Source organism: Pelobates fuscus, chromosome 4, assembly GCF_036172605.1.
Source record: "Pelobates fuscus isolate aPelFus1 chromosome 4, aPelFus1.pri, whole genome shotgun sequence".
NCBI classification, from domain to species: Eukaryota; Metazoa; Chordata; class Amphibia; order Anura; family Pelobatidae; genus Pelobates; species Pelobates fuscus.
This window is the reverse complement of record NC_086320.1, coordinates 126,269,920-126,287,621: the sequence shown is the minus strand read 5'-3', so window position 1 is coordinate 126,287,621 and position 17,702 is coordinate 126,269,920. Positions and strand designations below refer to the sequence as shown.

The 17,702-nt window shown below is 42.8% G+C and overlaps 1 protein-coding gene across 1 annotated transcript in view; it reads left to right on the top strand.

The window, feature by feature from the left end:
- PTPN2 (protein tyrosine phosphatase non-receptor type 2) overlaps positions 1 to 17,702 on the top strand; it is a 99,096-nt gene that overhangs the window by 68,665 nt on the left and 12,729 nt on the right. The window contains exon 4 of the mRNA XM_063451595.1: positions 6,736 to 6,834. Coding sequence (XP_063307665.1) covers positions 6,736 to 6,834 — 99 coding nt within the window. The remainder of the gene's footprint in view (positions 1 to 6,735; positions 6,835 to 17,702) is intronic.

Below are 17,702 nucleotides of genomic sequence, written 5' to 3'. Positions count from 1 at the left end.
CTTCAAGACTGGGCATGCCCCTGCTGCACTGTAGCTTGTAGAAGGCCGAGCAGAGCCTGTCGAGGGCCTCTAGGGAGGAGGGCTGCACACTCTTGCTCGTGTCTCCCCTCTGTGAATCATGATGGGTGGCCATCTTGGATACGCTCCGCCTGACTGCTCCTTGCTGCTCCCAGTTGTGAGTGCTTGAGTCTGGTCAGCCTGCCTGGTCCGTCCAGCTAGTAGGACCGGGATATCCCCCCACCAGTCCTGGATTTTGCAGGTTTTCTGGCCCGGGAAGCAGGAGCTCGAGTCCCCTGCGTCTGCTTAGGTCGACGGCCAGGCTCCGCCCCCAAGCAGCTGTTTTTTTTAACGCAAACCGTGAGTGCTGACTCAATATGTATGTATGTATGTATGGTGTTCAAGTAGAGATTGTAACTGTATTAGTCCAGTGATGTAGATGTAAAACAGATAAAATTTGTATCTTGTAATACTTTTTTTTATTGGACTAACAGAATATTTTAGTGACAAGCTTTCGGGAAAACCTCCCTTTCTCAAATCTGAAGCATTTCTCAATTGCGGTAGTAACATCACAGCAGATTTGTTTTTGTTTTTTTTGTGGGAAAAGCAAGTCTTATGGCTTGACTGGTGTGCAGATTTTTGTTTAACATTGTATTAACTATCCACAGATTTCTGGTGGAAGGGGTTTTCAATCACAATTTTTTCCCCCATAATAACTTTGTGTGTATGTATATGTATATGTGTGTGTGTGTCTGTCTGTCTGTCTGTCTGTCTGTCGATCAGGGACGCTTTTATAACAAACCTGCAGTATTCTTAGAGAGGTGTATTTACTTGATTTCAGCTTTAGACTGAAGGATCTGCTCATTACCTATCTCTATCTATATACTCTTACTCCTTATATTCTATTGTGCTTATTTTTCACTGTTTAGTATATCTTTACCATTCTTTTTGTTTTTGGCTTCATGATTATTGCTATTTCACTAGGCTCTGTTGTAGCCAGTGTTTCACTTATTTCCAGGAGCGCTTAACAATATAAAGGTTGGGATTGCTACTTTGTTCTTTCGTTCTCATATTGTTATTTTTTGTATCCTTGTGAATTGGTGTGGTACGTTTAACCACCAACCATAGATATTGAGTATTTCTCTCAGGGTTGGTCTCTGTTTATTAGGCTACATCGATATACTTGTTTAAGTACCTTGTAGAGTTACTAATAAAGTTTTTTGTTATGACGATTTTCTTTCTTTTAAGATCTTATTTGAGTGGACTGGGATTTTAACCTAGTGGTCACTTTCTTTTAGAGTGACCTTTCTAGGTTTTATTACATTAAGGTGTCAATTGTCTGTTATCACTCTGGCCTGCAATATTCAGTGACCTATTAAACATTTGTCTTTTTTTTTTAAATGCAGTTTTAAACAGAACATTATTTTTATTTTTTTTATTTATTTATTTTATTTTATTTCTAAAACACTGCATACTTATAGAGGCACTATAGGGACACTATGGTCACCAGAACAACTGCAGCTTAATGTAGTTGATCTGGGTCTATACCATGTTCCTTCAGACCTTTTGTTGTTAACTAAACATTACAGCCTAGGAACATCTCTTGTCACCACTCCTCAGACGGCTACTAGAGGAGCTTCCTGGTTCAGTGCTGCACATTGTGCAACACTGGTTTTCGGCGTCTCCACATTCTGCACGGATATGCCGAACTTTCCCATGGACTAGGTTTAGGTCACGGCTGTATCTACCTAGCCAGTGACATTTAAAACAACTGAGTGGGAGATTCATAATTTTTTGGATTATTCCTGTGCCTACTTCTAGCCATTGCTCTACCACTTAAGACCAAATTGGAATTGCCAATTTACTGTTTGACAGGTCTTATTTATTTGTGTTTGTAGAAAAAAAATACTTTTAATTATTTTTTCAGGTCTGCTTAGTGCAGTGTGTAATGTGCAAGTGTTGTTTCTTAAAGTCAAATGCCACATTAATGTTGCCTAAACACATTTTGCAATACACACATTTTGATGACTAAAGTTGTTGTTGGTTTACACAATGCAGAATTATTCATTTCCAAAATATATTATAGGAAAAACAAACCCAACAACGTCAATGTTATGAAGGTAATGAAAAATAAAAATCATAGGTCATAAGGATATAAATATAATTAATTTGGGCTGCTTCAGACTATAGGAACTATTTGAAATAAGTAGGTTTAAAACAAATATAATGCTGTGTGAGCACTTCTATTATTAATCAAGAAAGTATATATATATTTTTTTTTTTATAATTCTTTATTTTGTCAGTGTTGAAGTTTAACATACCAATTTGTCCTGTCACAACGGCAGGTGCAAACCTTTTCAATACATAACATAACATCTCGTAAGCAAGTAAGGTAATATACATCATGCTGATACAAGTAAGATTGGTGACCTATGCTACCTGCTGGTCATATCGAAGGATCTTTTTGCCTTGTTTGCCATTAACACTGTTTTTATTAATATGAAGTCAGGTTTGTTCACACGCTAAGTAAATCCACAGGTAACCTCCGTGTTAGGGGTTAATAGTGTCGGTGGTGCCGTCAGGCAGTGGTCTAAAGTCGGTAACTCTGTGGTGTGTTGGGTGTCTTGAGTCTGTGGGGGTGTATCGGTGTGATTGGAGAGAGGCTGGTTGTCTTTGACCCAAGTATACGTGTCGCGTCAGGCTCGGTTTCATCGGTCGCCCGCATCTCGGGTTAAGTCTCGGTTGGTGTCTCGTGTAGGTCATTAGGGGGGGGGGGGGTGATGTGACGTCTTAAGATGCGTGAGAACCTACCATGGTCCTAGTAAGGACGTCTGGTTGGCCTTCGTGTGTTAAGGTACGCGCCGGGGGACCTCACCTATTATCCCTCCTACTAGTGGTAAGGAGGAGTGCTAGTTTACATGACATAGTTAGGGGGGTGGTGGGGTGGAGGGTACAGACAGAGCTTAATTACACAGATATTTGTATACTGGCATGAAAATAATACTTTAAAGGAAAAGAAATAAAGGTTAGAGTATCGTTATTTTTAAAGTCCCTGCAGCGTTGCTGATGTCCGCAGCTGTTCCTAGTCGGAGCTAGTACTCAGCGTAGCGTCCTATGGGTCAGGTGGTGGTGCAGTTCGAAATCGCGGGATGAAAGGTATAACTGTGTTCGGGTCCCAGGATCTTGCGGGTTGATCTGGTGTCACTGGTACGGTGGATATGCCCAGTTTTTGTAGGAATGGTGCAGCTTCTTCCATGGAACGTAGGGTGTGTATGGCGCCGGCTTGTGTGACTACGATGGAATTGTCCGCTCCCCACCTGTACGGCAGGCCTGCCGAGCGTAGCTGGGTGGTGACGGGTCCGCAAGACTTCCTCCACAATAGGGTTGCTCTTGACAAGTCCTGAAAGAATAACAAGGTGGATTCCTCAAAGGTAAGTGGTGTTTTGCCTTTTACAGCTTGCAGGATTTGTATCTTGTCCTGGACTGTGTGGCATTTCAAGATAACGTCCCGGTTTATGTTGGATTTCGTGTTGTTTGTCGAGGGGAGGCGGTAAATACTTTCGGCAGTCAATTTGCGGGCCGCAGCCGGGGGCAGTATAGTCGTGAGGAGGCGCCGTATATAGTGGGGTAGTTCTTCTGCCGTTATCGCGGCCGGAATCCCCCTGATTTTTATGTGGGATCGGCGGTGTCGGTCCTCCATAACTGCAAGCTTCCCCATTAGGATTGTTTTGTTTCGTTGAAATTGAAGTACTGTATTCTGTACCTCAGTGATCTTGGTGTGTGCATCTTGCACGCTGTCGTCGACTGCTCCTACTGTCTCTCTGATCTCCCGCAGCTCAGTTTTAAGCTTTGCAGAGTCTGATTCTAATAATTTATGAATGTTGGCAAGGAGTATTTTCAGGTCCCCCTTTGTGGTCGGAGCCGAGTCATCTGCAGCGTCCATGTTTAGGGACACTGTTGTCACTGTGGCTGGTGTGATCACCGTCTGCTGTCGCTCCGGCCTCTCCTGCGTTTCTGACCTCTCTGGTCTCTCCGGATCGGTTTCTGCCTCACTTTGAGATTCCTCCGGTGGCGGAGGGGGTCTGGTTCTTGTGGCAGTGGTTCCACTCCTGGCTGGTCTACAAAGTTTCTCCACAGGAGTGTCTCGAGGTCTGTGGCTGTCAGCGGGCGGTAGGCCTCAACTCGGCGGCGCCGCTTAGGTTGCCTCTGTGGCTGGAAAAAAGGCATCAGCCGGTTCAGCTCGACTTGCTGGATCAGGGTGAGTTGGTTTCCAAGGTGTATTATTGTTATTTTCGTCTGTATTAGGCGGATTGAGGGTTACTCGAGAGGAGCTCAAGAATATGGCGTCTGATCAGGTCTGCATGCAGGCTCCGCCCCCCAATAAGTGTGTGTGTGTATATATATATGTGTATATATATATATATATATATATATATATATATATATATATTTTTTTTTTTTTGTCAATCTTTCTTTTATTGAGGTATGCAGGATGGGGTACAGAAAGTAAAAGAGGGAATGTACGAGTAATATACAGCATAGGGATAATACAACGTCAATTTCGAAAAGTTACATTTCCTGGACAATAATACCTCTGTTTTTGTATTTTTTGTGTCTGGTGAGTAGCTCAAGTTATATCTATTCGTTAATATGCAGGTGTGACTTGTCACTTCAACTAGTCAAGATGTGAGTGTGTGTTCTGTGTTACAAGAAGTGTACAGAATGTGTCGCCACTTAGTTAATCGTAAAAGGAGATGCCTAGAAAAACAGGCTACACTAATAGCGGAAGAGTACTCAAACTGTTTTGGTCACTAGTGTCACGCAACAAATGAAGAAGGCTAAAAGCCGAACATAATACTGGCAAACGAATTTAGTTAATACAGGTAGTGCTTCAAACAGTGCTAAAGTCAGGCCTAGTGTCGAACGGCTAGGACATAGTCTACGTACATCACTTGTCTTAGCAGGTAGTCTAGTTAAGTAACATTTCACGCAACAAACGGAGCAGGCCAAATTCTGAACATAACATTGGCATACAAAATTTAGCTAAAACAAGTTGTGCTTCAAACATTGCTATAATCATGCCTAGTGTCTAACGGTCAGGGCATATGTTACGTACATCACCTGTCCTAGCTGATAGTCTGGGTAAATAACATTTTCTAGTGGACGGGAGCGTAAAACCTTTCAGTGGTGTGGACAGTGAGAGTCTATTAGCGTTATACAAGAAAAGGCCAGTACATATTGCTTAGGTATTACATTGCTCACAATTTGTCAAATGATAATTTGCACGGTGGGGTCCAGTCTTGCCTCCGCAGTGAGGACTGCAGGAGTAACGTACATGCAGTCCATTGAGCTTAGCCTATGCCGGCTCTGAGTGCTGGATGGACGGGCCAAACATCGTGGTCGGATCGTTGCCTCTGTGAGTCGTCCTTTCCGACAGATCTTGGAAGGAAGCTTAGTCCTTGTCTGCTGCCGGTGAGGGGCTGTGGTCGTCGAGTGTGGGAGGTGCGCGAGGGCGGCCGGGTCTCCCCGTGGCCCCAGGCTCCGTGTGGGGTCTGCATCTTTGCTCCACGAACTCGGGTGCTACAAGAGGCCCAGTTCTTCCCTGTGAGGGCGCTTCGGAGAGCCCTGGTGTTTCGTCGCCGCTGGTTAGGCTTCCGTCGATGTTGCAGATGCTGTGGAGTTATCCTCCTGGTGACCCCCGGCCCTGGTGGGCAGTCAGTGCTCAACTTTAGCGTTAAAGGGTCTGTAGTGCCCTTAGTAGGCCCGGTCCGCCTCCGTTTCCCCGGTCCACATGCTGTGCCTCCGTATTGCACACGGGGTGTTGCAAAGAGTCTGTCCAGCTTTTCTATGAATTGTTGGAAGATTAGATCCAGGCTTGTGGCTTGTACGGGTGTAGGTTCTGTAGGGCAAGAGGCTTCTGCAGTAGCGCTAGGCCCAGGGCCCAAGCCCGTGTGGGCAGATACCATCCGTTTAGCCATGTGTGTCACTTCGGTGGGGACCGGGATAACCCCCGCCGGTCTATAGGGGGGGGGGAACGGGGTGTCCAGCTTTGCTTTGCCGTGTTTGTCTGCAGTGGGAGAGCGGCCGTCTCTCCCACCACCACCATGCTTGTAGGCCGCAAACCTGTGTGGGTCGGGTCCGGAACACAGGGCCACTTGCGTGGTGTCACCATGTCGGGCCCGATGTCCTCTATCGCTTGGGAGCACCGGGTCATCGGTTTGCTGCCTCCGGTTAACGAGAATCAGCTGAAGGTTAGTTGAAACCCGGGAGCTACAGCGACATGCGTCTGCTCCCTTCAGCGGTCAGGCCCCGCCCCCCCAATAAGTATATTTTAATAAAAGAAAAACCTAGACCAAAACAGACAAGCTGGAAAAAAAACCTGATCGGCAACTGTAGGGGTAAAATATAAAAAAACAACATAACATCTAGGATTGTAATGCAGTGAAAACTACTACAATCTAAATGTTGAAAGACAAGAAATTTATAAAAATAGATACAAATTCTACACTACTAGAGTGTGTGTTTTGCCCACCACCTATATATTTAGCTACTTTATATAGCCTTTTATTATTAGGGTGGCAATAGGCAATTGGTTACCCAGATAGGGGTTAAAGGAACACACAAATCACCGAAAAGAAATTATGGCTTATACTAGTGGTAGTCGTTCTTAAAGTGTCCCTTTAAGATCAGATGTAACTGAGTAAACCAATATTTTTTTTCTCCCCTGTTTTGTCACAGGGCCCGCTTCCTAATACATGCTGTCATTTCTGGTTAATGGTCTGGCAACAAAAAAGTCGTGCAATTGTGATGCTGAACCGAATCATTGAAAAGGATGCGGTAAGTGTTAAGTGTTGTTTCTCAGAAGTATTTATGTTGCTAGAAATAATCAGTTTCAGATCTCCATCTGGGGAAAAGCTGCATCTGTGATCTGCCTAGCAGCAGCTTGCAGGATTTCCTGGCCTTGACAGATCTGTAATGATGTCACCAATTAGACTCATTTCTTCTTTTGTCATTTTTGCTCAAAAGTAGATTTATTATATTTGAGTACAGTCCGTCACTTTACTGTACTGTGCTGCAGTTCAATTAGAATTAAAGTCTCTAACCTGAAATGTTTATATTGCCATATCAATAGACACTATGTAAACCGTAAAGGCCATAAAGTACCAACACTTCCATTGTCAGGGTTATGCAGCCAACACTTGCTTCAGGGAAACCCTGATGACTATTTGAGGTATAATTGAAAATTAGACAGGCTCATTGTTATGGAATCCAGAGCGAAGTGTTCCTTAATATGCATTATTTTATTGTCCTCCATATGGGTTATTAAAACCTAATTTTTCACTGAACAACATTTAGGCAGGATACCCCAAAATAATGTTTAACCCCTTAAGGACACATGACGTGTGTGACATGTCATGATTCCCTTTTATTCCAGAAGTTTGGTCCTTAAGGGGTTAAAAGTCCACGTTTTGTATAAACACCAACCATACTTTAAGACACAAGTAAAAGCTTAGCATATCGAACCATTAAACCCTTCATACTCCAACAACAGTGTGTGAAAGTGGAACTCTGCCAAAGCCTTCTATAACTATACCCGCAGAAATAAAAACCAATTGTCAAACTATATACATCAATACCCAAGGCGCTACACTTTTCCCATGCAAGACAGCGTACATTGTTGCAACAATATCACAAAAGGTTCTTATCCCTGCATCAGTCAGTATAAAGAGAGCGTGTTAATAATTTTGTTGAAGCAGATTTTTTTTACTTACGTGGGTTTTTGCTCATTTCGTGAAGATCCACGAAAGTGACTGATCCAAAGTGGATCTGGTTGTCTCAGGCTGCAGGGTAAGGTAGGTTAATTTATTATTTTATTTTTTTACTTCCCTCAAGCGGTTTCCTGCGGCCACTGCCATCTTCGTCCTGCAGGTCATTTTATAGTTCCTGGTGTTTTAGTTGCCATGAGCTCAGTGCTATATTCTCAGTGCATGCACAAGAGTACAACACTGAGGTCTATGGAAGATCCTGCAGAAAATTCATAGACATTCATGGACAAAAGTTCACAGCTTAGCTCTACCTTTTGTCAACCTCAGGTTTGTCAGACAAAGTTGTCCCTTCTTTGTCTTATGATATGCTTGGTTTGCATTGGAATTCCAATGCAGTCTTCATCAGTATTTTATAGAGAATATATTTTTATGAATTACTGCAAAGTAACAGATTTACTTTCATTAAAATACAGAAATATCCCATTAGACAATAAGTGCAAAGGACTAAGCGTTTTTTTTCTCTCTTGGACAAAATGTGGAAGAGGTCACCTCCTCTGAAAGGACTTGTTAATCTTTCAATACCTTTGTCACGAGCGTGGGCTATAGGCCCAGCCGAGACAGTGGGGAGAGTGTGGAAGTGACAGGGTTAATGACACCAGACCCCTGGTTACCTGTTGCTAGTCCCAGCAACCACTCAATTAACCCCTGCAATCCCTTCTACACTAACCCCCTAGTACACACTTTACTGCCACCACCAAGACTTTTAAACCCGGGCGTCTTAGGTTACCCCACACACAGGAGAATTATAGGATCACAGTTCTACTTTTACTAATCAAACACTTATAATTAACCCTTTTTGGTAACGTGTTTACCTGAGCTCTCTGGAGAATAAAGCTCGTAGAAAACAGAGACACAAGCTGATTAATTAAACATTTAATCTGACAAAAAAGATTCACAGTGCTGAGTACAAAATACAGAAATAAATGACATACAGATAACAAATTGCAAAACAGTACATAATAGGAGAAAACACAAGAGATTCCTTACATATATTTACCCCATATAGAATTCTTGTGGGAGTCTTAGTTGGTATTGATCGCCTAGAAGTTACTGACAAAAGAAAAATGAATACTGAACTCTGGATAGTCCAGCACCCCTAGTTATTTCTCAGTGGGCAGACCCCTGGGGGATCAGAGGGGGTTGGTCTGGCAGTCTATTGCCCACTCTAAGAAATTCCTTGTGTTCAGCTCTGGTGATGGCTATCTAGATGTTTTATGGTCTAGGCCTGGTGCAAGATCAAAGACCACAATAAATGCCATCCCAAGGTTTACAAAAAAAACAACTCAACATATATAAACACACATCAAACAAAAACTGAATGTAGTGGTATCTGTTATAAGACAGAAAATCACTTACTTTAGTGACCGTATTTATTTTCTTTATTACAGTATAGGGTGATTATTTACCAGATTCTTTGCAATCACTGAATACACATATGTACATGAGATGGGGATAGTCCCTCTTTCAAGTAAGCAACTCTCATGTCTTGTCTGACATCTAAGTAGGGGGAGTTGATGTTAACCCTTTTCCGACAGTGGGGTGTTCTATGCTGTCCTACAAAAGGAGGACTTTCACGGCATCAGGCAGCATTGCACGCCCTAACATCAGGACTCATCCTCCCCAGATCAAATCGGAGGGTAACTGTCTGAGTTATGTGATTGCGATAACAGTTGGATCGCATGACTCAGATTGGTATGATTGGCAGATCCCCCTAACATAGAGATAAAGTAACATACTTCTGTAAAAATAATCTCTAAAATAAATTATGAATAAATGTACATATTTATCAAAATATACTTGGTGTGTAGTGTATACATGCACAATTTGATTTACAATTATATTATGTTATTAATTATAAACTGGGTGCCTCCCTATATTTGACCCTGTAGCTTTCCAAAATCTCATAAACCCTGTACATGGGGTTACTGTTATATTTTTATTCAGAGATGTCTCACAAGTTACAAGTGTTTTAGATCAGTAAAACATACAATGACTAATATCAGTAAAGTGCAGTTTTGTGTGAAACAAATATGAACCCCAACAACAAACTAGGGTTTGTGACTAAATGGCTACTGAAAAAGATTGGACATACCCTGTTTTGAATTCTCTGGATTTTGTAAGTGGTATGCCATGATGGAGGTAATTTTCATTCCTGACTTGCCGTTCTCAAAGCAACATAGGTCCCGCAAACCAATATGGCAACTTTCAGTGTGTAAAAAGAGAGGAGGTTGCTAAACCCTGCAGCAATTGCACTAGAGTGGTATAGAATTTAAATATGTGGGTAAAATACCATGAGATGATGATTTGCAAGTTAAAATATTGAGATGGCCTTTCAGAAGGCTACCTTTTGTAGGTCATTGGTACAGTTGCTGGAGCTCAGAGTCCTTTGTAGTTTTGTGGCAAATCTTCCAACTCAGACTTGTTCCAAGTGACTTTTTCAATTATGTAATGTTTTACTGTATACAGTATTAACTATGTCTAAGCCACTTCTTCGAAATCCAGAATTTCATATTTTGCTCTGTTAAATTTGAAAGCATGTAGATCAGGGCTCCACAAATCCCATGTCGCCATGGTGATTAAGTATTTTTTCTTGGTGCCTGGGTATTTGACAGCGAGGAAGCTGTAATGTTCCTGCGCTGCTCCCTCGCATGCCCTGCAGTGATGCCAGGATATGATGTCTGTAATGACATGAAGGGGTGCTGCCCTGGAACAGCACTGCCATTTAAAATGTGGGAACCAATACAGCAGAGAAATAAATGCCAAGACACAAATGATTAGGGTAAATCAAGATATATATATCTTGATTTACCCTAATCATTTGTGTCTTGGCATTTATTTCTCTGCTGTATTGGTTCCCACATATATATATCTTGATTTACCCTAATCATTTGTGTCTTGGCATTTATTTCTCTGCTGTATTGGTTCCCACATTTTAAAGGACAGTGCTGTTCCAGGGCAGCACCCCTTTATGTCATTACAGACATGGGGGTGCTGCCCTGGAACAGCACTGTCATTTAAAATGTGGGTACCAATACAGCAGAGAAATAAATGCCAAGACACAAATGATTAGGGTAAATCAAGATATATATACACATTTTAAATGACAGTGCTGTTCCAGGGCAGCACCCCTTCATGTCATTACAGACATCATATCCTGGCAGAGATATATACAGAGAACCAAAAGAGAAAACAATATATATACAATGCCACAAAATATGTACAATAAATCAGATTATGCACGAATCGTGCAGGCAGCATATACTGGAACAGTCCTTGGGTACAAGGGCAGGATTGTGCAGTTACCACGAGTAGCAGGTAGGGCACAGATCCAGAGTCACAAGATTAATATACTGACACCAAGAAGCAAGATCAGAAGTAGAATAAATGAACAAGGCTGCAGGGTCAGGATCACTGGTAATAAAGCAGAGATCACGGAAACCAGAACATCGGATCGGAGGGCGCAGCAACGAAGGACCAGGAGGACACAGGACGAAGACAAGGAGAACACAGGAACAAAGACCAGGAGGCGTAGGACACAGGACCAAGGAGCCAGGAGCCAGAATCACAGGGAACCAGGAACCAGGGAAACTGGAGACAAGAGACAATGATCTGGCAGGGAGTGAGGGGAGAAACCAGAATATATAGGTGCTAAACAAGGGCCAGGTGAAGTGCTTAACGAAAAGAAATGAGAAACAGTGCCAAACAGAAAGTGGTGAGTAGGAGTACTGCACAAGGGCATATTAACTAAGGAGTGTCGTGACAGTACCCTCCCCCCCCACCTCTTTAAGGAGCGACTCCTGGCGCTCTAAAACCCCCCCCCCCCCAAAAAAAAAACATAGGTGACAGAAGAAAAAACAGGTGGGGAAAACAAGGAGGAGGCTTAGGAGGAATAAGAGGTGGAGAAACCCACGGGAGAAACAAACGAGGCAGGATAGAAACATATAAAAGCAAGGACTGTAGAGTAACATTTAACATTAGAAGGGCAGACACAGAAACAGAAATTAAAGGCACATACGATAAGGAATATTCATTACCAGTGACTGACAAACGTGCCATCCCACTAGATCTGGGGCTATTGCTGGTAACAATTGCATCACTCAGAAGTCCTGGGTCTGACTTGGTTTCTGGCTTGTAGGATCCTTGGAATAAAGACTGCAATGAAACTTCTGTAGAAAGGAGAACAGTCTGAGTTATCTTGGGTAGGTACCACTGGAATCAATCGAGGAGAATCTCCTAGATTAACGAGTACAGGATCAGGAGCACTCTGCGAACCCTCCTCCTCAGACCGCAGAAATGCGCATGAGGCCAGCCGAAGCAGGGACGACTATGTTAAACTGATATAACTCTGCAACAGATAGAGATACCTGGTCACTTAGATCATTCTCTTCGTTAATGTGCTCAGCTTGAGGTAGTTCATTAAGTGGCATAGAAAGACACTGAACTGAAGACAAGTCTTTTAATACTTGCTGAGGTTTAGGTGGAGTGATAGGCATCATGGCAACTGATGATTCATAGAAGGAGCTTCCTTCATCAAGGGAACAGGTACCAGAAATGTGAATGTTGCCTTCTTGTTCGGTTTCACTCACTTCATTTGGAGTTTGCTCAAGCAGCTGATTTGAAGAATTTTCGATGCTTTGTTCAGGTACAAGTGTGGTAGTTCGTGTTTCCTCTTGCAGCAGAGACATTTTTCTACCAGAGCATGTAACTTACATAGGACTATAGAGTCTTCTTCAGACTATGGGTTCTGAACAAGTCTAATTTAGATCCTTTTCTTGGGGTTGATCCATCACGAGTTTGTCACGTTGCACCAAGTCTGACTCTTTGTATTCCACTTGAGGATAACAGTCTTCTTTACTTGGCGACAACTCATTTTTCATAGTTGCGTTTGTAAGAGAGGTGCCAATCTTCGAACCCCCAGAGGTAGAAGGGTTAAAATTGGAATCATCAAACCTCTCCACATCAAAGTCGTGAGCTGCCTTTGGCACAATAACCTCCTCTTCCATGGGTTGCTTTCACCTTAGGTTTTTCAGCAAGGGAGTGAGGGGAGAAACCAGAATATATAGGTGCTAAACAAGGGCCAGGTGAAGTGCTTAACGAAAAGAAATGAGAAACAGTGCCAAACAGAAAGTGGTGTGTGTGAGTACTGCATGAGGGCATATTAACTAAGGAGTGTCGTGTCAATGTCACTCTGGATATGGCATCACTAACTGGCAGGAACAGAGCAGGAAGATTAAAGATCATCCCCACTGGACCCCAGGTAAACAATCCACACCAGCTCTCACAAAGGAGAGTGGACTTAAATTGAATTAAAACAAATAATTTGTGGGTGTGTGAGATAATGTGTGTATGTTTAGGTGACCTCCCCCCCTTCAATTGCATGGGAATGGTGTTTTTACTGCCCGCCCCCCCCCCCCTTTTTTATTCCCGCCATGCCGTACTTGCTGCAGCTAGCCTTGCCTCCATGTCTGAGATTGCCTCCATGTCTGAACTTGATGATCTCAGCCAATCCAATGCTTTCCCACGGTAAAGCATTGGAAGGCTATTACGCACATGTGGCAAAACGCTGCGCCAATCAGCATCTCCATATAAAGATGCATTGAATCAATGCATAAGTAGGTGGAATGTTCAGTGCCTCCATGCAGAGCGTGGAGATGCTGAATGTAGATAGGAAACACTTTAATTGCCATCTGAGTGACTGCCACTAGAGGTGTTACTAGGTAGCATTGAAAAGCCTACAGGGACAGGCTGTAGACACCAGAACCACTACATTAAGCTGTAGTGGTTCTGGTTACTATAGTGTCCCTCTAAGAATTGTTTTTTTGTTGTTTTAAAATAAAGCTTGCTTTGTTTGAAAAAAAAAACAAAAAAAAACTGGCTCCTGACTTCTAGATTATGTAATGTTTTACTGTATACAGTATGAACTGTCTAAGCCACTTCTTATACATTTTTTACATTTATTTATTTATTTTTTCAGCAAAGAGGCAGTTGGGTACAGAAAAAAAGGGTGAATATCATAAACCAGTGGGTACATTACATTTCGATTGGATGCACACATGACATATTCTGGTTTGGTAATAGATACATGGTTACAATACAATGCTACACGCATGTTAGGTGGAGTGTGTGTCGTCTTGGCCCAATATGGGATGCCCTGTCAGTGTAGATGATGCCTTTTGAGAACCTGGTCTCATTCCTAGTGTCTCTAGGTGTCTGCACTACGCCTTGCCCAGTAAGTCTACCCACTTCGGATGACTGCGTGGGATCTAACTATTGGAATGCTAAGTAGACATCTGGTGGTGGTGGCCTATCTCGAAGCTGAGACAATGTTAATCAGTTCTCTTGTCTAGGCGCTAGGTAATTCGGCAGTGCTCTGTGTTTTTTGTTGGTTTTTTTTTTGTTTGTATGTTTTAGCATAATAGCAATGCCTTTGTGTCTCCCTTATAGTAAGTGATGTTCGGATTACTCTAATTTACCCTTGCCTCTCCTTTGAGACTGCCTAGCCACTTGGCTCAGTTTTATTTTAAAGCAGGGAGGGGGGGGAATGTGGGGGTGGGGAGGGAGGGAAGCGTAAAAGAAAAGGTGTGTGTGTGTGTGTGTGGGAGGAGGGGGGAGGGCTAAATTTGTACAATGTAGGCTTGCTTCTCCTGTCTCTGGTCAGGGACTCATCGTTTTTAGGGTGAAGCCCCCATGCTCTGTCTTTCAGCAAATTTGCTGCCATAAGGACGTGGAAAAGTAGAGAAGAGGCCGGTCGTGGGAGGTTTTCTAATGGCATAAATAGGCATAAGTCAGGTGTGAGTGTGATGCCTGTCCCCAACCATATGCCAATATCCCTCAATCTTGGGACACGTCCACCAAATGTGGCACATCGTCCCTGTATCCTGTAAACAGTTCCAGCATGAGTTAGAAGTGTTTGGATAAATTCGCGCTAGTCTTTCCAGGACCATATACCAGCGATACTGGATTTTTCTCATTAGTTCTAGGTGTGACGCACAGCTTGTCTTTCCCTTGTGGGCTATCATTGCTTTTTTCCAGTCTTTAATGTACGGTCTAAATCGCTATGACAGTCTAGCACAACTTTTTTGTGTGTGCGTGCTACTGGGACTGTCAGTTCTCTGTATATAGAGGCTAGTAATTTTTTGGGCGTGGTAGGGGCTAAGAATGCTTTTTCAGAAAAGGCCATGGTCGGCGAGTGTGAAAATGGGGGGGTTGTGCGTGAGGAACGCTTTCAGTTGGAAGTATGAGAACAACGCCTTCATTGGTAACTTGAATTTATGTATGAGGTCTGGGAATTGCATCATACCATTTCCTTCAAACAATTGGCCGATGGAGGCACAGCCTCCTTCCTGCCAAGGCGTGTAGTCAAAGGATGGGTTGATAGCATGCAAGCAAGATATGGGAGCAGCTGGGAGCCACATATGTTCCTCACCTATTCTTTGTTTTAGTCTGTCCCATGTATGGAAGAGTAGGTCAGTAGTATGCAACATATTTGGCATGTTTGGGCGTGTGTTTAAGTATCCAGAAGAGATGTTGCAGGCCCTCGGGGCAAGATCAGTGCGACTCAAGTTTAATCGATTGCGGGGGGAGGGTTGCTGTGTGAGAGGCTATCACTGAGGCCAGCAGTGCAGCCCTGTAATACTCGTTTTAATGTTAGGCAATCCAAATCCACCATGGTCTAGGGGTTTATGTAGGAGTTTTGAGGAGACACGGATCTTACACTTGTCCCATAAAAAAACAGGGTTAACATTGCCTGAAGTCTTTCTAAATAGGTTTTGGGGACAGATATTTGTAGCATTCTGAGCAGGTATTTGAGTTTAGGGAGGACTGACATTTTCACTGACGCTATCCTGCCAAGCCGGGCTAAGAATTTAGGTTCTCACCCCTTGATGTTTCGGTTATGTCTCTTAAGAGTTTCTCATGGTTGTATTTCATTAGTTTGGCCAGGTTTTTTGTGAGGTTGAGTCCTAAGAAGGTGATATAATCAGATCTCCAATCAAAGGAGAAAGATGCCCATAGTGTGTGCAGTATTGTGTCTGGGATCCCTATGCCTAGGGCTTGGATCTTGGCCACGTTGAGCTTATAGTAGGAATGGGTTCCATACTCTGTTATTGTTTCCAGGAGATTTGGGAGGGAAATCTGTGTGGCTGTGTGAGAGTGAGCAGGATATCATTTGCGAATAAATTCACTTTGTATGCTCTTCGGCGAACTGTGATCCCATGTATAGAGGTATGATCTCTAATGGACTGCGCCAGAGGTTCTAGCGCCAATACGTATAGTAAGGGGGAGAGTGGGCACCCCTGCCTCGTCCCATTTGTGATCAAAAAGGGGTCAGACAGGAACCTTGCATTGAGCACATGCGCAGTAGGGTGGCTATAAAGGGCCTTCACCGTTGACTGGAACCAATCGGGTATTCCAAATTTGAGCAATACCGCCTCCAGGAATCCCCAATGTAGGCAGTTGAAGGCTTTTCCCATGTCTAGTGATATCAGTAAACCTCACTTCCGTGTCGCCTAATAGCCATGCATTATGTTCAGTACTTTTCTCGTATTTCCCGATCCCTGTCTGCCTGCCACGTACCCCACTTGGTCATTGTGGATAATGTGGGGTAGTATGTTGCTTAATCGGGTTGCATGCAGTTTTGCAAAGATTTTGGCATCCGTGTTCAATAGTGATATAGGTCTAACATTTTGGGGGAGTATGGGCGATTTGGTTTGGGAAGTGTAACAATGTGCGCCAATAACATGTTTTTAAATAGTGATTTGTGGGCAATTGCGTCTTGAAATGTGTGAAGGTGTAGAGCTTATGTACTGCTAAATTTTTTTAATAAAGATTGTCCAGACCATCAGGTCCAGGTGATTTGCCCGGAGGCAGGGCGCTTATAGTTAAAATGACTTCGCATTCCGACACCTGTTGGGCAAGTATGGTCTGTTGTGTAGGGATCAATTTTGGCAGGTGAAGGCCTTCTAGGTACTTATTAATGTCTGTACTCTGGGGTTGGTGTGCCTGCCCATCATGTTTAATATTCTATAATTCGGTGTAATACTGCGCGAACTCGTTGCTAATATCCCTTGGCGTTTGAGCCTTAGTGCCTTTTTTTGTCGTTAGATATGCAATTTTTTGGGATGCTTGGCGTGATTGCAATCTGTGTGCGTGCATTTTACTTTAATGCCTTGTGCGTAGTAGGTAGCTTTAAAGCGTTTAAGCTGATACCCTATTTATTGTAAGCACACAAAAGTTAAGATAGTGTACCGGTGTAAAACAGATACTGGGAATGCCTGTAAAGGTTTAGAAAATTATCTGAGATATCAATAGGAGGCTAAGAAATATGAAAACAAAAAAGGATTTATTGTATATTGTTAAAAATTGCAAAAAATAGCAATCACCAAGAGTGTACACACACAAACAAAATAAATAGTGGTAAAACCTAAACTAAATGATAAGTCTACTAAATGAAAAACATGGCTTGATGACTCAATGACAAAATATACTAAGTTGCACTATATCCATGTAGTACACTGGAGCACACGTCTGTGCTCACCAGGAGGGGGGGGGGGGGGGGGGCAGAGATAGTAGCCGAAGAAATGTACTTAGAGAAATATTGAATCGTTGCCAAGTATATAGAGCCTCCCTCTAAATGCTGAAGCGAAGGCTCAGTCATAGTACAAACTGACAGAATGTTTCAAATATATCAGATAGTTAAGTAGCGATTAGTATCAAATTTAGAGCTGACAGTAGCATTCATCTCGGGTCAGTTCGTAACAAATACTGACAGTAAGCTTACTAAGGAAAGCACGCTAATATGCTGTTTTTTTTTTTTTTTTTTTTTTTATATATATTACAATTCCCAAATCCTTCTTGTGTGTTAGCCCTTATTCACTACTT